The following is a 15,855-nucleotide window of genomic DNA, read 5'->3' on the forward strand; positions in this document are numbered from 1 at the left end:
GTGAGTCTGCAACATTTAAATTCATAGTGCAGGAATTCATTAAAATTCGTAGTGCAGGAAAAAGTAGTCTAGTGCTCTATTTAAACAAACTAATTTATTTGCTTTAGAACAGCATATTTCAACATGTTATGCTTGCAGAATAAGCAGTACTTCTCAGTTTTGAAAAAGACATTTGCTAATTTAAAATTTGGAACGTAAATTATATTCTCATTTCAGAAGATAAGTCAAACCTGCTTGTTTTCAACATTTCCACTATGCATGAACAGAATGGGCAGTTATTTCAGAGATGAGTTATTTGTTGGTAGAATGTAACAGAATAACCTCAGTTTTGTACATATTTTGCAGGATGAGCCAACAACAGGGATGGATCCCAAAGCACGTCGTTTCCTGTGGAACTGTGCTCTGAGTGTAATCAAAGAGGGAAGATCAGTGGTGCTCACATCTCACAGGTAAGTAGCAGCCCAGTTGTATCATACCCTGGCTTTTGCATCTACCAGGGCTGGATGCTAAACTCTGTTTAGCTGCTCTGCCCTTCACTGCTGCTTCCAGTGCTAATGAAGTTACTTCTGCTTACAGCATGGAAGAATGTGAAGCCCTGTGCACTCGAATGGCGATAATGGTCAATGGGCGATTCAGGTGTCTGGGCAGTGTCCAGCATCTAAAGAACAGGTAGCTATTTTCATTTTACACCACAGAGTTATCTGCATTTTTAGGGAGATACAGTGAGACTTAATTCCTCTGTCTTAATTGCTGTTCTGGCTATAGGAGATGCTGCTGGATTTTAAACTGCACTTCTCTTTCAAAGACAACTCCTGTGCTGGTGCTCTTGTTTACAGGTTTGGAGATGGTTACACAATAGTGGTGAGAATTGCAGGGGCAAACCCAGACCTGAAGCCTGTTGAGGAGTTCTTTGGGCATGCCTTCCCTGGAAGTGTCCTGAAGGAAAAGCATCGGAACATGCTGCAATACCAGCTTCCCTCTTCACCATCTTCCCTGGCCAGAATATTCAGTATTCTCTCCCAGAACAAGAAGAGACTCCACATTGAAGACTACTCCGTTTCTCAGACCACACTTGACCAAGTAAGTTTTTTTAGTAACCTGTCTGCCAAAAGCTTCTTCTTGCAGAGGTAATAATAAATCCACCAGTTTACTGGACCTATCTTTTAAGGGCATTTTAGTGGAGTACTGAATCCTGGGACTAGTTCAGGAAGCCCAGTGCGTAAAATGCCCTGAATTAATGAAATGATGTGTGACATGGCCTTTTTTTCTTGCAGGTATTTGTAAATTTTGCTAAGGACCAAAGCGACGACGACCACACTAAGGATCTGTCACTGCACAAAAACCAGACTGTGGTAGACATTGCAATCCTTAATTCGTTCCTGCAAGATGAGAAGGTAAAAGAAAGTTGTGTGTGAGCCACTTTCAGCAAAGAAATGATGAGCAGAATGCAAACTTCCCTGGGATAGGATACTCCCAAAGAAGCTAGAGGAAGAGAAACTGGACACTCTACTGATAACCATTCAATGCAATGCAATTCAATGCAACAGAAAAAAATTCCTGTGCGGGCCGTGCCTCATGGAGTCGTCTTGTACTGTGCTGAAGTGAAAGACTTGAACTTAGCTCATTACAGTATAACTCTGAAGCTGTGGTAAAGCATCCACCAGATGCTGTGGGATTTCAGCTATACTGTGTCTTGTCCTGTACAGTATGCTTTCACTAGCACTGCAGAAATAGTTCACTATGGAATCGTGGCCAGTGGTTATTTATAGGTATTTTAGACATGCATGTTTTAGTCTTTAAAACATTCGTGTTGTGAGTGGGAATTTTGTGGTGTTACATCCATTGCTGGCAATGAATGCACCAAAACAGTCAGTGGCAAGAAAAGTCACCACCAGTGTTGTAGCCTTAGATTGTGAGAACTTACCTGACCACCTGGTTTTCCTAGACTGGTGTAGGTGAGTTGCTCACAAATCTGGGGCCACAAAGCAGTACTGTGCAGATGGGATGGCAAGAGACAGGCCATTATATCTGTACATCTCCATCAGTAAGTGGTGATACACAGAACCGTGAACCCTGCAAATGCACAGGATTGACCCACCAGCATCATAACCAATAACCTACTCTGGCTAGGGTTTTGTGTAGTTAAGTACTCTCCTGCTCTTTGAGGTACTGCAGCAGCTCCCTGAACACCTAGTAGGAGGAAGTGGGTGAAAAGCAGACCTAGCATTTGGACCACAGCAGCAAACTCAGTAGTTGTACAAGCTGCTAATGCCAAGAGCAAATTCTAAATCACGAGATGTCACTCAGATACATAATATCTGCTCTTTAACCCCTGCTTTGCACCAGAAAGGTACCCATAATCTGAAATTACTGCTTAGCACAAGCACGTTGCCATTTCTGGCTTTGAAAGGTAAAAACTAGAAATGAGATGTAGATTTTTTTTTTAACAGTATTATTTATGACTTTAAATAGGTAGGTAGCTTACTTAGGGATTGAAAGTGCTTTCAATTGATCTTTGTAGCCACAGTATTTCTTTACATTGTGCCTGCAGTGCTATGCTCTTGTTCTGTCGATTCAGTGATAGCTATGTTCATGATCTGACCAAGTTCCAGACTCTAGCAATGAGCTGCTATCTGCAAATACTGCAAGTTGTTCACGTCAAATGTTTTTGTTTGGAAACTGGTATAACATTAGATTAATGTGTAAGAAGTTTCTGGTTCTGTTTCTGCTTCTGTTGTGCAGTGTAGTTTCAGTCATTTGGTGATCCCTAACTGGAGAACACACCCCTATTACACATGTGACAAACTGCTTCAGTAAAAATCCCCTTGAAGGACAAGATTCTTCAAAGTAGTAGTGCTACAGTTACATCAGTCAATGATTTCTGAAGTTTTATAAAGCCAGAATAATGTTAGAGGGCGTATTTTGTAGTAAGAACAACCAATTCTCATTGACATTGTACAACAGTCATGGGAGAGTATGCTTTCATTAATATGCTTACAGGCCCCTTTACCTTGCTTTTACATTCAGAAGTAAGTTTGGTAATGTGGTTTGAACCCAAGTGCAGTTCCTGGGCTATTCAAGTATGTCATGCCCCTTCCTCAAATACCCATACAGGTTCGGCACTAGTCCTTGATGCCACTCCACCATGAATCAGTCATGGACCGTTTTCTTCCGTGAATGTCCATAGCAGCCCAACAGACAGGCAAGAGGCTGTTGTGAGCTGGACAGAGCCTTGAGTGACATGGTCTAGTGTGAGGTGCCCCTGCCCATGGCAGGGGGGTTGGAACAAGATGGTCTTTAGGTCCTTTCCAGCTCAAACCATTCTATGATTCTGTATTTCCAGGTATACTTGGTAACACTGGCCAAATCAGAAATTTTGAAACACAGTTAAATATATATGAAGTTCCCAATCCCTGCTGTGTCCTGCCTTGGGATAAAGTAAGAGCTTTCTACAGACTCTGCTGAAGTGCCTTTTTCATACTATTTTTTTTTTTTTTTTAAACTGTATTTAGTACATTGCTAAGGGGATTGAGAAAGGAGTATAATGGGGATTGGTATACCTCACTTAAAACATGATTTGTTATTACCTGTATGGCATTGTCACCCTACGGGGATGAGTAGCAGGGTGATGAATACACCAGACTTCCAGATGCAGAAAAATTACTGAACAGCTGAGCTACAGCCATGACTTCTCTGTAAGAAGCTGCAGCTATGTTACGGTATCATTGAAACAACTAGCACGTATTAAAGGCTTACCACTGCTAAAAATCACTATTACAAATCAGCATTAAGTCACCAAAGTGAAGGGCTTAAGTTTTGCATGGCACCAAACTAGTGCATGTAGAACTAGAACGAGTTCTAGGAGGATTCAGATTTGGTCCTGAAAGGGCTGTGGTCTGCTCTTTGAAACTGCTCATTTAACTGATTAATTTAGCAGGAGACAACAGTTACATCATAATCCTCTTTCCCTACCCCACCAACAAAATTCTTGATTCCTATTGCCCTGTGACTGTCATGCTCACACAGAGTCTACTATCTGTGACAACATATTACGGTAAATACAGATCTTAACCAGACTGTTTCACAGCTCTGACCTGACTCATCTGTACTGAACAGCCAGCATAATTCAACTCTCATGTGAAGACTTGTCATGGAATAAGTTCAGCCAGCCACTAATTTACTCATGTGTTGGGGAAAAAATCACTCTAGAGTCACATACAGTATATGAACCACTCTTGGTAATGAAACTGCGCTGAGGTGTTAACTTATTCTAAATCATATTACTATTGACATGTTGTATCCCTTTTTGTAGTACATTTGTATTTTGGTAAGGAGTTGTTGTATTTTCCCCATGGTTAAACTACCACTTTATGGTTATCCTTCCCTCCTGAAGTTGGTCCTTCGTTCCAAGCACTTTATGCTATCTGTAATGGGATCTGTTTTTTGCACTGGAATATCTGTTAACTTTGCAAAAATCTAGAGCGATTTCACAACTGAAAATTCCTAAGTTAAATCCTTAAATGGTCATTTTCAAGAAAAGAAAAAAAAAGTATATATATTTGTATTTGCTAATATCTGTTATGTGAAGTATCAAAAGGCACTCTAATTGCCTTGTATTAAGTGAAAAATAAAGCTGTTGTGGCACCATTGGTTTTCAAAATGTCATTTTTGCATATGTTCTTTTGAGGAGTGCTGTTAGAATTTCTTGGTTTGCCCATTTTGTTTTGTTTGAATGTTGATGTATAATGTACAAGCAAGTTCCAGTATCTCTACAAATTGGCACAGTGCACGTACTATTTTCAGTCAAGTTAGCTGGCACAAGATTTGAAACAGAAGTCCTACTTGGAGTTTCTGAAGGTCTCCAGCAAGTCCTGAAAACACTGACCTATGCAACTGTCAAATCCATAATAAAGAGCATAATAAACTTACCTGGATGTTTAAATCCCAAGCCAGCTACCTGCCTCTGAGTATTTCCATTACAGAGATGTGGAAAGTTGTAACTATTGATAACTGCTCACCTGTTTGCTGAAAACAGCCCATGCCTGTTTGTACTGACAAAGCAAAATGCCATGCTTCAGTATAAAGACTCACAAATACGCTAAACTTAACGAACCCTTAGCTAGTATCAAATTAAAGGAAGACTATTCCAGTTAATACTAGCTTGATTTAGAATAGCAGTTTACAAATGAAAGCAGAATAATGGTCCAATTGCCCAAAAGAAAACTGGTGTTAAAATTTTGCCAACTACTGCCTGTAATCCCACCACCAACCAGTTAAGTTCCAGGATCCAGCCAGTTCTTGAAGTTGCACTCATCAGGAAAATAAATACTAAATAAGCTGATTAAAATTTCCTGGGTTTTGTGTTTTAATCTAGTGTCCATCTGGTGTTCTGGGCAACGTGCTTGATTTATCAACCACTTGTCAGAAAACCAGGAACTTTGGAATAAAGCACACCTCTAAAATCCTGAGCGTGCTTTACTCTTAATGCTAGTGACAAGGAAAATAGTTTCACTTAAAAAATTACACTGTTTTTAGTACAGCTCTTTTTTATTCCAATAAAAAGTAGAACTTAACTTTTTTGGGAATAAAAGAAAAAGTTCTATCAATTCCCTGTCCCGTTTTTCAGCCCATGTTTTTGTTATTTAAAAATCAAAAAAAAGTCTTGAGTTAACTGCCATACGGTAACATTCTGAATCAGCTTGGTAGTGATGGTTTATCAACCATGTATACCTTAAAAAGTTGATCTGTAAAATACAAGACAGCAATCTCTGAAGTAGTGCTTGTTCAACCCTGAGAATGTTAAAGATGGCTTTGTTGAAGGAAGAGGAGTTACAAACATGCGTATGGGTGCTGGGACCTGTTACATTCCCTTACCAGAGCAGCTGGACCCTATCCGCCTGCCCTTGGACCTAATTGCCTACAGCAGGGTCTTTTTAAGTGCTTTCTGTGAGATCCTAATGCACCTTACAGAAGCGATAATCATCATTAGGCAGATTGCACAAAGATACTTCAGCAGAAAAGTTAAATCAATTGCTCATTGAAGGTCAGTGATTAACCTGTGGGAAAGCTTCCTGTGTGCTCTGCCACTTCCTGACCTCTAAATGCTGAAGGGTGTGCTCCATTCCACTGTATACAACATGTGTGACTCCTCAGCCCATGTACCTTCTGCTGTGCTGCTGTTCTCTTCAGCTTAGTGGCTCTAAAGCAATTGCCAATACCGCTGTTGTCCAAAATTCAAGACCTGCAAAATGCCGTAATTGGAGAATGGGGTTTATCATTTCACAGTTTAAAAAGAGTTAAGAGCTTGAGCTGTAAGCAATAGAAATTCATGCTCTATACACATTTATTTAACTTTTAACAGTTTTGCAAAAAAGTATTTAGAAGACTGTCAGCTGAGTTTAACTACACAGTTGAACAAGAAGGCCTATTCAACAGCCTAGAGAAATACTAAGATACCTAAGGAAAAGCATTATGTGTGTAATCTACAGTTTTGAGGAAGTGCCTGCTGAACAAGAAAGGAAAGAGCTGGATTGAACTGTAACAAGATAGTGAATAAATGCTTGTCTTGCAGCAGAGTTCATTGGGACACACTACCTGACCAGCTCCACTGCAGCACCTCCCTAGGTGCAATTCCAGCTGCACTGATGTTTTTCATGATTCGGAATTAATACAAAGCATCCCAGTAAGGAGCCTGATTAAAATATAATTGTTTAACAGATATGTGGGGGCATTCCTTCTTAACCCAGTATGCAATATCCAAGATGTGGTAATTACAAGAGTCACCAAAGCACATTATGAAAATTGTAGCAGCTCTGAGCTGTGATGGAAAAGAGCACTTAACTTGCAAGATTTGATAAGTGATCTACCTATGCAGAAAAGTATTAAAAACTAAGGAATTAAAATAAAAGATGGGTGAAGTGTGGTTCATGCCATAAGTGGCTCAAGCTCTGCTTCCTGGGGAGGTAGGAGTATCACCATAAACTCAGCAATTGCTATCAGGGTGCAAAATTTTACTGATTTACACTGCTAGTGATCAATGTTTTGCATCCATTTACTGTAAACTGAAGAACAGCTCAGGTCACAAGGGTCTGACAATCCATTTTGTAGCACTTCCTGACAGCACTTGCTTCTTGCCCTTTGGCCATCAGTTGCATCCTTAGAAGGTTACTTCAGTGACGAGCATGGGAGAGGCATCAGGAGCATATTTTGCTGGGACTCCAAGAATCTGACGCTGTCCCGCACTGAAATTAAACATGTTTAATTAAGACAGGCATCCAATGAGAAACAATACTTTACTCAGCATGCATACAAGTAGCACTAGTGAGTTCTCTGGATCATTCATCCCTTACCAGCTGCTACGACTCTGGCGTCTTCATGAGCTCTGTGCCTTCCTGCTGCTCGGTGATCTGGACTCTCATTCCACCAGATCACGTGGACTGAGAAAAGTACAAACATAGTCAGCTGAATGCTGTTGTGCTGCAACACAAAAGGTACTAAGAGTCTGCCTTCACCAGTTAGGTGCCTTGCAGCTATCAGAAACAATCCTGCAGGCAAGCAATGGGATGAGCCTTTGCTGAGTCTTTAAAAGGTTTGACTCTTTAACACCAGATCTGAGAGTCTTCCAAAATAGCAGCACCTGCCTTATAACCCAATACACAAAGATGGGTTCAAGGACTGTTTACAGGACTCTGGTGACCCACACCAACATTTTCATCAAGCCAGCCAATCCCGATCCAGGACAAGCGCTTGCCCCTCTCCCTCCATCCCTTCCCATGCCAAAGTCTCCACCAGAAATCCAGCAGTACCTGTGTTAAGAAATCCGTACTCTGTGTGGAAAACACCAATCAGTTTGGTGTAACCTGTATTGATGTGAGCATTGATTGCAGCTTGAAATGCTTCACCCCACAATGCTGGCCCACCAGGCTTCATCTGGAAAGTAACCCATTCGTATACCCCTGGGAAAAAAGGCAAAGATGACCTCAAGGAAGGAAATATATAATATGCTGTTTCTTATGACATAGCTCCTGTGAAACCAGTACTGCAATTCCCTGCCATTTGGGGTCAGCAGGACATGAAACTGCCCCTTCATCCCAGCACGCACAACATCTCACAGCTTTCAGGGGCTCACAAGAACACAGGCTTGCTGACCGGAGCTAGTTCAAGTGTAAATGTAAGTACTGGGATGTACAGAAAGCTTCACACTGAGCCCAACTTAGCAGTATTCAGTGTTGCCTGGGAAGACGTAGGCTACTTTGCAGTATCACAAGCACTCATGCATGTTTCTCGGATTTGGATGGCTCATTGAACAATGCGAGTTGGCCTTTTTTAAGGCTGGTGATGTTTTCTGGTATTGAAGTGGTTTATGATAAACCCCTTTGATTGCAAATGTTCATATACTGGGGAACAGTCAGTACTATTAATACCACATTTAACACAGGAAGAATTAGTATACATATGGATAGGACATCTACACCTGATCTATGATTGTCACAAAGTGACAAAGTTACAAAGTATGCTTGACCTCCATGCATCTTTAAAAAATAGGGATTTTTTTTTTTGTTTGTTTATTTGTTTTTCTCTTGAAATTATTATGGAAAAGCAGCAGTAACATCAAAGCAAATTGATAAACTCAAAAACCCCTGTGAAAGAGAACAATCATCATCTTTTCTTTAGTGTCTCCAGGAAATGCCCTCTCACTGACGGACAAGACAAAGCAAGTCCCCGATGACTGCTCTGATCACTACTACGGCATTGCCATTTTTCATTCTCACTGAGGCAAGCCACATATCTCTTTACAACCTTCATGATCAGGGCTCTAGTCAGTAACTGATGGAAGTCAGTATAAAATCCTTCTCAAAACCTTTGTCCCTCATCTGTGTTACATCACCTTTTTCACATGGGTGTGAAACATGCACTTGTTACGTAAGGGCTTCTAAAACCACGTAATACCTGGTTTAAACTTTAAGCCATTTCTTGTTAGTCCATCAGCATCAGTAACTTTACTCAGACAGAGAGAAGATAAGCTCACCCCCTTCTTTTGGAGGCTTCCCGAGCTGACACCAGGGTACCAGATAAGCAACCTCATTGTACTGTTTTTCTATCAAGGGCAGAGCTGGAGAGATGAATTTTCCCTGCCAGTCTTTGTCATTGGCTAGTGCATGCCGAACTGCTGCTCTGTGGGCAAAGTTATCTGTAAGAAAGGAAACAAAAACCCAAGACAAAACACAATGAAAAGTGCACTTAATGTTACATCAGGGTCAATCAAAATGTATAATTACAAGGAGGCAAGCTCCACTTCCATAAATTTGAAACTGATGTTTTTAAATGGCATATTAGCTGGAAGCCGATGTGGTAATTTTCCTTTAAATTCTGCAGAAACCACTGCTTTAGCTCTCATATTTAAATGGTTTCAAGCCAAAACAAACTTTCCAAAAAAATTTTATAAAATGTTAAAATATGTGAAGCAATGTTACTGCTAAGAAAGATACACATATGGCATCTGCAGGGATTACTGGATGTGGCAACAGTTACCAAGGGTAAAGAGATTTGGCGAAAGCACAGCGAATGAGGAAGTGAAGTGGAAAAGAAGATTCAGAATGAATATTTAGTTGACCACGAGAAAATTAAGAAAAATATGAGTTTTGGCTTATATCAAATGAGATGAAAATTACAAGCGTAGATGTAATTTTTATTTGCTCAGCTACATTAAAAGTTATTAAGTGCCCAAAATCTAAACATTTTCCTCTTTTTTTTTTTTTTTTTTATTTCTTAATTAAAAACAAATCCACTGAGTTTAGAGTGTCTGAATTTCAGTTGGTTAGGGTGCAGTGGCATTTTAAGCAGTGTGTTTATGCAGACAGCTTTCAATAATACAAGAGAAAAATCCAGCATCTGAGAAAACAGGAAGAGCCTCAAGAAATACCAGTATCTTGGGACTAAGAGAAAAATATACCCATTATTTTTAACTACTAAACACATATAAGCAGAGATCTGATGAATCAAGAAGAAAGAATGCTGTCACTTACACATGTAAACACCAATAAGAAACAAATAAAAAATACAGATTTTTCCTTATTTTTTAATTTTAAAAGTTTCTCACAGATTATTAAACAAATGTGGTTTCTTTAGAGAAATAAATAATAGCCAAGGCTGAAAAGTTCTGAGAAGCAAGACAATTTCTTACCCATAGATGCATGAAAACTTGTAATATTTCTATTGACAGACAGCTGGCCCTTTCATCCCCTGAGGACAAAAGGGGTGACCTTTATTCTACACAGGTACTGTGAACACGGTGGATTTCAGTAAGTAAACTGAGGACCCCAGAAACAAAATTACCTGTATACATAGACCCAGATAGAGATAAGCATACAGATTTATCCTGGACCAGCAAACGTACAAAGAAATGATACCTGTGTGCCTTTCCACCTGTCCGTAACCCAAGCAGCGGGTTCCCTTGGGCTCCACAAAGAGCACAGCCAGCACGCCTAGTTTGTGGCACAACTGTAGCTTGTCTTGGCTCACCAGCAACTTCCAGGTCACCAACAAATCCAACAACATATAAAGCTTATTATACTGCAAGAAGCCTATTGCTACCAAGGCTGACGCAGCAATGAAACACTTTGTGTGCCTGGGAAATCAGAGCTGGTGGATGGCTTCCACCTCACCACAGTGCAGCTGCAGGAGGACTTTAAGCACGCAAACTGCATGCTCATTACTGTAGGGGAGTGACTGTTATACTGAACTAAAATTTGACAACAATTATACACGCATTCAAACTTACACAGACTGATTGTCTGCACTTACGCGTATAATCTCATTAAAGATAAAAAGGACTTTTTTACATCCATTTTGAAATTCTTAAAACATCTGCTGTTCAGGAACTGGCCCTAAATTAGAAAATTTTACCACGAAGACGCACTCTGCCGCAGTTCCTCCATCGTACCTGCTTCAAGCACAGACTGCCGTTTAGGAACAGTTGTAACTCTCTCATCCCAACATGTCAAAATTGTCCTTACAGGCTCCGCAGTGTTATTTTCAGTAATCGGTACAGGAACAAATATTCTTGTGGGACACTTTCTTACAGTAAGGGCAACAAATACAAGTTGCATAAGCATTCTCCTCACCTTCTTGCCTAGCAGAGAGGGAGCACAGAGAGAGCAGAACAGTGCAAAGGGATGCTGAGCATACCGTACTTCCAAACGTGGACCACCTTATTCATGGCTCCCAGCTCTGCAGACCAGATTCCCACCAACTCCGAGTGAGCTGTGCGAAGGTGAAAGTACTTGTTGGCCATCTCCACAAACTCCTTCATCTTCGATGGCTTAATATCATACGTGCGAATTTCATAGAAAACGCTATTATCTTGTCTGGGGCCCGTAGCAAGGAATTTGAGTGCCTGGGAGACAACATTGGGAAAAGTCACAAACTGGGGGCTGGGAGCAGCAGGTACTTTGTGATCTCCACTACAAAAATATCTTGCGACCTTTTTTCTTTGGCAATAGCTCTTGTGGGCATTACTTGCTGCAGCTCACTTCAGCAGTGTGACAGATCGTGACAAGGCTTTTATTCGTCACACTCAATTGTTTAATTATTAGCTCATAATAAACCAAGAGTTGCCTTCTCTCATACCCCTTCCTCATGAAGCCAGCAGCAGGATACAAAAAGTCAAACCAATAAAGTCAGCTGAACACATTATTCAAAGGTGAGGATGCTGATGCCACCAAAACAGAGGCAACATCAACAGCTGCCTACATTGCCCTTACCCAACCAACTCACACTACTGCAATCTGTTTTCTAGTTGCAATCTTGCATCAGTATTAGCAAATTACATATTGTTGGAAAAAGAAAAGAACAAGATAACAAAGCTTGGGAAAAGACTCATTTCTTCCAGCACGAGGTTTCTAAAGTCTATTATCCCTGCCCTTCACTGGCTAGTCAAGAACAATATTTCTATTCATATAACATAAACCCCTTCAGAAGCCCCAGAATACGCTTGCTTTCGCAACTGCTTTAATAACCTGGGACATGCTACTCGCCTCTCAAATAGAACTAGAAAAACTAAGGCCAAACCAAATCTTTTGCCTTAGTCTGTATTTGCACAGAGGTGGCTTTTTGCACAGAAGATGGATTCCGGATATGTCTAATTTCACGACCATCAGCAGGCATGTGCGCTGTACAGCTCAAGCCACAATATACAGACAGCCAACACCAAAAAGTCTTGTTTCCTAATTACCCTTTCAAGTACTGCACATCTAGCTTTGGTTGCCATGTGTCGCAGCCACTTTTGGTATTTATGGTTTCTAACTCCCCACAGGATCCTGAATTAATAGCAATCCTGCACCAGTGGCCCGTTCAGTGCCGGATTTCTGCAGGAACAGAAATTTTCCCGCACAGCGGCGGATGCTTCCTGCCGCTCAAGCGAACACTGGACCGGTGCTGGACCATTTGTCCCACCCACAGAAGAGCACACGATTCTGGCCAAGGCCCCGGGGGCGATGCTCAGCACGAGGAGTGCCCCTGCTGGCAAAGAGACACCTTAAAGAGGATGCCGCGACAATCGCCCCTGCCCACCGGACAGCGCCCGTCCGGACACGGGGAGAAAAGACGCACGCGGGACCGCCAGCACAGAGACCCCGCCCCTGCCACGCCAAAGCCCGCCCTCTCTGGGCCCAAGGCTCGCACCCCGGCCAGCTCCCTGCAGCAGCTGCCTGCCTCGGTTCGGCTTCCCCCGTAGCGACCCGGCCTTACCTGCGGGCGGGCCCAGGCCCGGGCCAGGCGGGCGGCGGCGGCGAGGGGCCGACGGAGCGTCCCCAGAGGCAGCATGGCGAGCGGCGGGCCTGACGGAAAGCAAGCACCGCAGTCCTCAGTCGGCTACGTGGGAGGGCGGGCGCACGGGAGGCCGCCGGGCAAGGCGGGGCGAGGAGGCGGGACCTCCCTGGGAGGCAGCTGGGGCGGGTCTCTGCAGCCTTACCTGCGGCGGGGGTCCGCAGCCCACGATGTTTAATTGCTGGGGTATATTCCGCTGGAGTGGGAGGGATGGATGGATGGATGGATGGATGGATGGATGGATGGATGGATGGATGGATGGATGGATGGATGGATGGATGGGCGGGCGGATGGGCGGATGGATGGATGGGCGGATGGGCGGATGGATGGATGGATGGATGGATGGGCGGATGGGCGGATGGATGGATGGATGGATGGATGGATGGATGGATGGATGGATGGATGGATGGATGGATGGGCGGATGGATGGATGGATGGATGGGCAGATGGATGGATGGATGGATGGATGGATGGATGGGCGGATGGATGGGCAGATGGGCGGATGGATGGATGGATGGATGGGCGCGCTGGATGGACTCACAGCTAAAAAGTAATACTCATTCATATTACTGAGCTTCCATGCCTGAAATATGGTATCTCTGCCTGAGTGGCTCAATACAATTAATCATAGAATAGCTATAGAATCGAGTAGGTTGGAAAAGACCTTGAAGATCATCACATCCAACCTTTTTACCCCAGGACTGCCAAGGCCACCACTAAACCATGTCACTGAGGTTTCTGAACACATCCAGGGACGGTGATTCCACCACTGCCCTGGCAGCCTGTTCCGATGCCTGAGCACCCTCTCTGTGAAGAAATTGTTCCTAATATCGAGCAAAAACCTTATCTGGTACAGTTGAGGCCATTGCTTCATGTTGTTGCATGGAAAAAGAGACTAGCCACCTCCTTGCTCCATCCTCCTTTCAGGCAGTCCCCCCTAACGCTTCTCTTCTCCAGACTAAACAGCTCCCAGTTCCCTCAGCCGTTCCCCATCACACTTGTGCTCCAGGACCTTCACCAGCTTTGTTGCCCTTCTCTGGACCTGCTCCAGCACCTCAATGTCTCTCTTGTAGAGAGGGGCCCAGAACTGAACACAGGAATTGAGGTGCAGCCTCACCAGTGCCGAGGGCAGGAGGATGATCACTGCCCTGATGCTGCTGGCCACACTATTGCTGATATAGAATTATAATTAAAAAGTACCCTGATTGATTGGAGACTCCTGGAACTGTGTCCCCCACAGCTTGCCCTGGGGCAAATCACTCAGTAAATTACCCACCCTCCAGTAGTGGCAGGATCAGACTTCAAATTGTATGGGTGCAAATCCTCCATGTGCAGTCCTCCTCCAAAAGAAAGCCCTGTGGCTTTTTTTCTGCAGCTTGTTTTGGTAAACACAAGTTTTGTGCCAGGGATCACTGTCACCCCATTGCAGCATTGCAGCTCTATGCCCTACTGTGTAGTTCTTACTCCCACATCGTTACCCAGGGGCGGGATTTTGTGATGGCTGAAACTGTATAACTTTGTGGAATTAAGTATTGACCAGAACAAATGTAAAGGTAAAATTTCTGTTGATGTTGGTGCGTCGAGTATTTTACTCGTGGGAGACAAAGCAGCTCCTAGCGAAGCATGTGTTATGGAAGACTATCTAAATTCATATGGCAATATCTTTCATGATTCCTCTTAACAGGGGCAGCATATTCCTTCTGCACGCTCAGTAATTGATTTTGATGGCCTCTGCATGGAATTAAGGTGAAGAGAGAAACGACGGATTTGTGCTTGTGGAGCTTTCATGCTTTTTCTCTCAATTATGGGCAATTTTTTCTCTTTGTTAAAGATAAGCCAAGGAAGAAAGATTGTCTAAATTAAAATGAGATAGAAGGAGTAGTTCTAACAATCATATTAAAAGAGTTGGCATGGCGAGAATGAAGCATCTGCACAGCATATGTGTTACACATTTATTAGCAAGTGGTATTCTTGGTAAGATTTTTTATTTCATAAGAACTGAGCATAATACATGCTAAAGTGTTTTTGCAGTATGGCAAATAACTCTCATTGTTTCTAAGTGTGGTTACTGATGCAGTTTCTGCTGGTTTAAGATCGGTTTAAGATGGGGTTGTTTTCACTTATGAACAAACTGTATTTCAGCTGAAGGCGGGGAATGAGATGACAAAGTCCAGAATATTTAAGTTTGTCCTCTATTTACCTTATTATTTGTATGAAGTAATGTTGTTCACGGCCATGTTGTGCGGAAATACTCCTTCACATCTTTTAAAGCTTTTATTTTTATTGTTTGAAATTTTCGTGTGTCTGCTTTTTAATCAGGAATGGTCACACAAGACGGGATTTGAATTGAGTAGTCATAAAAAGCAGGGTTTGTTCTTGCTAGAGAAGAAGCCAAGAAGAAGCTTTGATTTTCTGTTTCTTTTGTGTGGTCAGGTAAGAGAAAAGTGAATGGGTTTTTCATATTTGAGCAAAACACTTCAGTACAGGGGAGAACTAAAATGTACAACAGGTTGCACTGGAACTCAGTCAAGGCCTGAAATGATTCCCTGAAACATTTCAGCAAATGACTTTATGCAGCAAATATATTTGAGAAAACGGAGTGCAACTAAGGAAACGGCCAGGATAAGATCTGTGGAGAAGGCTGTTCTTTCAGCTCTGCATTTTTGCCTGGAACTTGTATTTTCTCATTCAAGTTCTTCTGGAAGCCCAGGAGTAGATCCTTTCCACATGGATATGGGAAAGCCAGTAGTGAAGCGAGATGATTATACCTCCAACCTGCCACTAGCAGGTCTGTTTACCAGTGCACAGGATGGTGAACAGGAGCTGTGCTTCATAGACGTAAATTTCACAACTCGCAGATGGTATTGGACATCAGGGAATGGCAGTATTCATCTTATAGAAGAAATAATATTGGATAGTATCTGTCACAAATGCTTTTTGATGGGAAGTTTTAATCTTGGTACTGAGTTGGTGAATGAAATGAAATTCTCAGTTTGTATAGCTGTGACTGCCAGAGCTGCCTCAATTGAA

General features: G+C 42.5%; 2 protein-coding genes across 6 annotated transcripts in view; one reads left to right on the plus strand and one right to left on the minus strand.

The window, feature by feature from the left end:
• ABCA1 (ATP binding cassette subfamily A member 1) overlaps nucleotides 1–4,888 on the plus strand; it is a 95,107-nt gene extending 90,219 nt beyond the window's left edge. For 4 of the 5 annotated variants that reach the window (XM_080638554.1, XM_080638555.1, XM_080638557.1 and 1 more), the window contains 4 exons: nucleotides 346–449; nucleotides 577–669; nucleotides 837–1,080; nucleotides 1,275–4,888. In XM_080638554.1, coding sequence (XP_080494680.1) covers nucleotides 346–449; nucleotides 577–669; nucleotides 837–1,080; nucleotides 1,275–1,415 — 582 coding nt within the window. In that variant the 3' untranslated portion in view covers nucleotides 1,416–4,888. Of the gene's footprint in view, nucleotides 1–345; nucleotides 450–576; nucleotides 670–836; nucleotides 1,081–1,274 lie in introns of those variants that run through there. The other variant, XR_013958816.1, reaches the window with a different exon arrangement.
• Nucleotides 4,889–7,164: 2,276 nt separating this feature from the next.
• On the minus strand, nucleotides 7,165–12,822 carry NIPSNAP3A (nipsnap homolog 3A; the record flags this gene model as incomplete). The annotated part of the gene is made up of 6 exons (XM_080638665.1): nucleotides 7,165–7,241; nucleotides 7,350–7,436; nucleotides 7,806–7,955; nucleotides 9,029–9,190; nucleotides 11,188–11,395; nucleotides 12,748–12,822. The coding sequence occupies 6 exons, from the start codon at nucleotides 12,820–12,822 to the stop codon at nucleotides 7,165–7,167; spliced, it is 759 nt and encodes a 252-aa protein (XP_080494791.1).
• Nucleotides 12,823–15,855: the final 3,033 nt, after the last annotated feature.

The sequence above is a fragment of the Psittacula echo genome, assembly GCF_963264785.1.
Source record: "Psittacula echo genome assembly, chromosome: Z".
Lineage (NCBI taxonomy): Eukaryota > Metazoa > Chordata > Aves > Psittaciformes > Psittacidae > Psittacula > Psittacula echo.